This window comes from Nicotiana tabacum, chromosome 4 (genome assembly GCF_000715075.1).
Source record: "Nicotiana tabacum cultivar K326 chromosome 4, ASM71507v2, whole genome shotgun sequence".
Classification (NCBI taxonomy): Eukaryota; Viridiplantae; Streptophyta; class Magnoliopsida; order Solanales; family Solanaceae; genus Nicotiana; species Nicotiana tabacum.
The window spans coordinates 92,400,462-92,406,967 of record NC_134083.1 but is presented as its reverse complement, the minus strand read 5'-3'; the positions used below and the strand labels follow the sequence as shown (position 1 = coordinate 92,406,967).

Sequence of the window (6,506 nt, the reverse complement as noted above, 5' to 3'; positions counted from 1 at the left end):
AACTCGTGCAATGAATATATCAAAGAAAATTGATTATTGAAATATAACTCAAAACAGTAATCACAAGCTCTTTAGAACATGTAACAACAACTCAAGGTAGTAAACCCCATCTTTGATCATGAAACATAAATAGAGGTAAGGCATGTGATGAAATGTCAAATACAGTCATTAACTAAAATAAGGGCAAATATAAGCTTTCAGAAAATATTATGAAATAAACTCAACAACCCCGTCTCAGCACAATCAAAACAACAATAAGGACACCCTAAAATATCACATAACATCATCAACAATGCCACCCTTATTACGCGGCATGTGCATAAAAATGATATGCCACCCTTATTTCGCCATATGCGCATATAGCCACCCTTATTACGCCACGTGGGCAGCCCGAAATAACGCCACCCTTATTTTGTCGCACGTGCACAACCATAGACAAATCGCACGGCAAAAACCTCATGCTGAAACCCTCAATCAATCTGCTCAAAATGTCCACAAGTGCCACGGTATCACAAAACAATAATGCCACGTGCCACAATATCACAACAATGGTGCCAAAATATCATCAAAGTATAAGTTCACAACTTTCAACAACCGTGCATGCAAATGTAGCAAATAGTCATAAAAGCGGAGGAGTGTTCAATAAATAAATCATGTCTATGGCTAAGTCAATGAAATGATCATGATCAAATAGTTATAAAGTGATTTCACAAGTTTCATATAATGTTTATTATCACATTAAGGCATATTAATTGCCTACGGTCTTTTCTGGTCAAAACCACACATAGTACCCGTATACACGCTCGTCACATCATGTACATATCTCTTATCACATCATAGAATCCAATAACTAGGACTAAAACCTAAGGGGTATTTTTCCCACACAATATTAGGCGAGATATTACCTTACACAAGCTAAATTAATCCACTAGTAAGCCCTCCTCGTGCAAATCCAACTCCAGACGGCTCGAATCTAGCCAAAATAACTTAGTATCATAACTAAAAGCTAAAGGAAACGATTTCGAATAATAAAGCTTTAATCTTTAACTAAAATAAAAAAAAAGTCAACTCAAAAATCAACCCCGAGACTGCACCCCTAAATCTAACAAAACTCACAAATTTTGGACACCCATTCCGATACAAGTCCAACCATAGCAAAATCATCCAATTCCGACCTTAAATCGGCCTTCAAATCATCAATTCGTGTTTTTATTTTTATTTTTTACTAAAATCCCCAATTTCTCAAATTCAAATAATCAATCAAACATAAAAATTGAGGTTGGAATTATGAAATGTTAAACAAATCCGAGTAAAAATACTTACTCCAATTCAAATCGTGAAAATTCCTACCAAAATCGCCCAAAATCGTGGTCTCTAACTCAAAATGTGATAAAATAACCAAAATCCCTCAACATAGAGTATTAAACAGGTTTGCCCAGGTATACACAACACCATCGCAGCAAAATTCTTCGCGATCGCGAATAACAACTCACCCAACTGCCATAATCCTTCTTCGCGAACGCGACATCCTAGTCGTGAACACGATGAGCAACCCAACATATGCCTATGCGAACGCGCTCCACTTCTCGCGAACGCGAAGACTAAAACGCCCGATGCCCTGCCGGCCTCCCCTTCTACGTGAACCATAGATCATCTCGCTATCGCGTATCGCTGCTTCCATAAATCTTCGCGAACACGTCCCCATCTTCGCGAACGCGAAGAACAAACCTGCCAGACGTCAAAATGACCACCGTGAACAAGACTCCTTAGTCGCGATCGCGATGAAGGAAACACTAGACATTAGAAACAACAGTCGAAACATGGTCAAATAGTTTGTAGCCCATTCGAAACACACCCGAGGCCCCTGGGACCCCGTCCAAATACACTAACCAATTCCAAAACATAACACGAACCTATTCTATGCCTGAAATCACACCAAAAAATATCAAAACTATGAATCGTACCTCAATTCAATCCTAATGAACTAATAAACTTTCAACTTCTAAAACTCATGTTGAACCATGTCAAATCAACTCGGAATAACCTCAAATTTTGTACGAAAGTCTTAAATGATACAAGGGGCCTATACCAACTCCCAGAACTACAATCTAAATCCGATATCTACAAAGTCAACCCTCGGTCAAATCTAATCAATTTTCTAAACCTTCATCTTTCCAACATTCGCCAATTCAACCGAAAACAACCTAGAAACCTCCAAATCCGAATCCGGACATACACCTAAGTCCAAAATTACCATACAAAGCTATTAGAACCATCAAAATTCCATTCCTGAGTTATCTACACAAAAGTCAAATTTCGGTCAACTCTTACAATCTAAGCCTCTAACCAAGGGACTAAGTGTCCCAAATCAATCCAAAACTTTTCTGAAACCATGCCAACCAACCCCGCAAGTCACATAATCATAAATACACATATTTAAAGCATCAAATAGGGAAAACATGGCTAAGATACTCAAAATGACTGACCGGGTTGTTACATTACGCCATATACCTATCTATAGGGCCTATTTACACCATGTATCCTAAGGTTGAAAATCCTTAAAATAATTAATTTATATAACTTATTTATCGTAACAGTCACGGTTATATATGGATAATATCCCTTAAATGTAGCCATAACTCGTGATAGTGAATTAAATATTGCTATTTACTTCTCTCCTATCAAAGTCAATTACTCAAGTTTATCATATTGCTAGAAAACACATTACCTTGCACAATATAAACTCTTCAAAGTAAAAAATTAAATATAAATCTCACAATAAATAGCAATATTCAATTTACAACATAGATAATATTTAGTTTATATATTCAATACATTTACAATAATATTACTAAAATAAAGAGACATATTCATTTTTATATAGATAATATTTAATTTAAAACTTAGAGTATTCACTACAACAACAACAACAACAACAACAACAACAACAACAACAACAACAAACCCAGTGAAATCTCACAAGTGGGGTATGGGGATGGTAAAGTATATGCAGACCTTACCCTTATCTTATGACGGTAGAGAGACTATTTTCGAAAGATCCCCGACTCAATAATAGTGAAAATGAAGCCATAAATAGACAGTAACAACAACAACAAGGTAATTAGACATGGAAGCAAATGGTGCACGTGCAATAACAAAATTTAAGAATACGACGCTATTAGAATAGAGTCAATGATGCTGGAAATAATGACACGGTATGTAATAGAAAGGGGCTAGGAATAGGAAAATACAAGACTAGTACTAATACTACTGGAAAGACTAGACGAAACTCTAAACTGTATGTCAACCCACAACCTTAATCCTCGACCTCCACACCCTCCTATCGAGGGTCATGTCCTCAATAATCTGAAGTAGCACCATGTCCTACCTAATCACCTTATCCTAGTACTTCTTAGGCCTCCCTCTACCCCCCTCTGACCCGCCATGGTCAACCTCCACACCTCCTAATTGGGGAATTATGGTCTCTCCTATTTACATGCCCGGACTATCTTAGCCTCGATTCCTAAAACTTATCTTCTATAGGAGCCACGACCACCTTGACCCTAATATATTCATTCCTAATTTTATATTTTCTGGTATGCTCATACATCCATCTTAATATCCCCATTTCCACTACATTCAACTTCTGGACATGAGATTTCTTGAATGGCCAATACTCGGCTCCATACAACATGGCCGGTCTAACTACCGCTTTATAGAACTTGCCCTTAAGTATAGGTGGTACATTCTTGTCATACAAAATACCATAAGTGAGTCTCCATTTCATCCACCCCGCTCCAATACAATGTGCGACATCCTCGCCGATCTCCCCGTTACCATGTATCACAGACCTAAGATACTTAAAACTATCTCTTCTGGGGATGACTTGTGTATCAAGCTTCATGTCCACTTCTGCTTCATGAGCCCCAAAAATAACATTAAACAAACCAATAAGCCACTCCAAGCCTACTCGATTTCGTTTTTCCAAAATCCACCGGAATCTCATCTGGTCTGGTCTCCTTACCCCTACTTATATTCCCCATTACCTCCTCAACCTTAATACGTCTACAAAACCAAAAATCACACTGGCTTTTCGAGTTTTCTAACTCCCCAAGCTTAATGATCCTATCCTCATCCTCATTCAAGAATTTATGAAAGTAACTCTACCACATGCGCCTAATACACTTCCCCTTTACCAACACCTTACCTTCCTCGTCTTTGATGCACCTCACTTGGTCCAGGTCCCGAGCCTTTCTCTCTCTAGATTTGGCTAGCCACAACCGTTTTTTGTCACTGCCTCTGCCCCCCAACTCCTCATACAAGCGTTCAAATATTGCAGCCTTGACAGCCGTGACCGCTAACTTTGGCTCTTTCAAAGCCTTCTTATAATACTCCTTATTCGTTCTCATCTCCTCCTCATCGGCGCTCTCCATTAGTTTCACATACATTGTTTTCTTGGCTTCCACTTTTTCTTGGACCTCTCTACTCCACCACCAGTTCCCTTTGTGATCCCCCGCATAGCCCTTCGTGACCCCTAACACCTCTCTAGCAACCTCTCTAATGAAGTCCACAATCGTGGTCCACGTGCAACTCGCATCCCCACTGCTCCTCCAGGCCCCCATAGCCAACAACTTCTCCCCTAATACCTGAGCTTTGTCCTTAGTCAAGGCTCCTTAGAGTATTCACTACATCTGTGAAAATATTCAATAACTATACAATGATATTCAATTTATATATTTTTTACCCGTAAAATGGTACAATTAACGTGGTTTATAGACACGTGAATTATCTTGATACAAGAATATACAATAATCAAGAATATAAATAACTTAATGGAAAAACAAATTAAAATAAATACAAGCCAGACTGTGGGCTGAACTTTTCCGAAAGCAACAACAAGGGCAATATGAAGAACAAAGTAAAGAATATTGATTTATGGAATAAGATCAAGTTTTGCCTTTTTTGTATACATAATGTTTCGTGTATTACAGTGGATATGAATTCTCCTATTTATAGCTCTATTCAGAAAGACAAGATCCTCAAATCAAGCCCTTTTTTAATATGAATAAAATATCTCTTGATGGCTATATAACGGTCGAACAGTAATACAAACATTCTTTGTAACAACTACTCAATAAATGTTGTCTTTTCTAATCAGTATCTTCCTTTCAAATCTTCGTTTTCGATTCCAATGCCTTCAGAACTTATTCAGCACCGGTCACATGTTTGTAACTGGTGCTAGCTATTTGTTGACTCATATCTTACCTGTCATTACTTTCACATGTCAACTCGCTAAAGATCCATCTGTTGTTTATCAATTTTACCATATGCAGTTAGTCCCCATACTTTCTGGTGACAAATGTTTGTATTACCGGGAAGTAGATAAGACCTCCTTTCATGGCGCGAAAGTTCCTAAATGGTTTCCGTGATTCGGCAAATATTTTTTCCAGTTTTCAAGGTAATGATGACCATGAATTCTGCCGCTTATAAACTTCTCCACTACTCAACACTTTTACCTTTCACTTTTACTAATTGTTTTTCTTCGAATTTCCTACAAACCCCTTTTTCTTAATAAAATCTTCTTACTCAAACTTTGTACCACCGTGTGTTCTACTACTTCTATCCCCGAAAACTCTAGCCTTCTCATCGGTGGTGGCCCTTCTAAAAAGAACAAAGTTAAGGAAGTCGATGTCGAACCTCCTACCGACAACATAATTATACCTTCCCAACTACACTCTGAGTTAGAACTTCAAGTGCAAAAGGAAACTATCAACCCCAAGAATGAAAGAAATTGGCATGTCCGCAGATATCCTTCTTCTATTCTTCCTATTAGCATTCATGTTGTAAAGGAAGATTATGACTGGAATAACATCGAAATATTAGCCCCCAATGAAGTGAAAAGGGTCACCTTCAGCTAACCATAGTTTATGTATGTTTATACATACCCTTTTACCCTAAGGATGGGTCAAGAGATTGATCCCATTATTATAGAGTTTTGCCACCGTTACCAGATCTATTTGGCTCAGGTAAGCCCATCAATATGGCTTACGGTGGCTTGCCTTCAAAAATTATGCTCCCGGGCCGGAAAAACCTCACTCTTGCCCATTTGATCAACCTCTACTCCCCAAAGAACTTTCATGGAGGCGTGATCAAACTCAGCAAATGCGGCCACTATGCCATCGTTACTAGTTTGGATGATGACAATGACCGTGGCTGGATGTAACGGTTCGTTGTTATTGCTACCAGGGACATCCTCCCGGAAAAAACTCCTTCTATTCCTGAATCTTGGAACTTTGCTCGTAAGTTTGCAGATATCTTTTTTTTCTATTGTGTTAAAGAGAATTTCCTCCTTTGCTAACTTTTATTTCCCTTATTTTAGCTACCCAGTGGGAACCGCACTCGGTTAAGAATCTGACCCAATGTATACAGAAAATATTTGGACGTTTCCACACCAAATTCTTGTAAGTGGAAGGAAATTGCACCCAGATTTAATTAGAAATCCAAGA

General features: G+C 38.3%; 1 protein-coding gene across 1 annotated transcript; it reads right to left on the bottom strand.

Moving 5' to 3' along the window:
- Nucleotides 1-4,163: 4,163 nt before the first annotated feature.
- On the bottom strand, nt 4,164-4,622 carry LOC142180039 (uncharacterized). Its single transcript, XM_075250959.1, has one exon. It carries the CDS (start codon nt 4,620-4,622, stop codon nt 4,164-4,166), a length of 459 nt encoding a protein of 152 aa, XP_075107060.1.
- Between the last annotated feature and the right edge of the window lie 1,884 nt (nt 4,623-6,506).

What these genes read in the sequence shown, in the direction of transcription:
- LOC142180039 (XM_075250959.1), bottom strand. Translation starts at nt 4,622, where the DNA reads ATGGGGGCCTGGAGGAGCAGTGGGGATGCGAGTTGCACGTGGACCACG.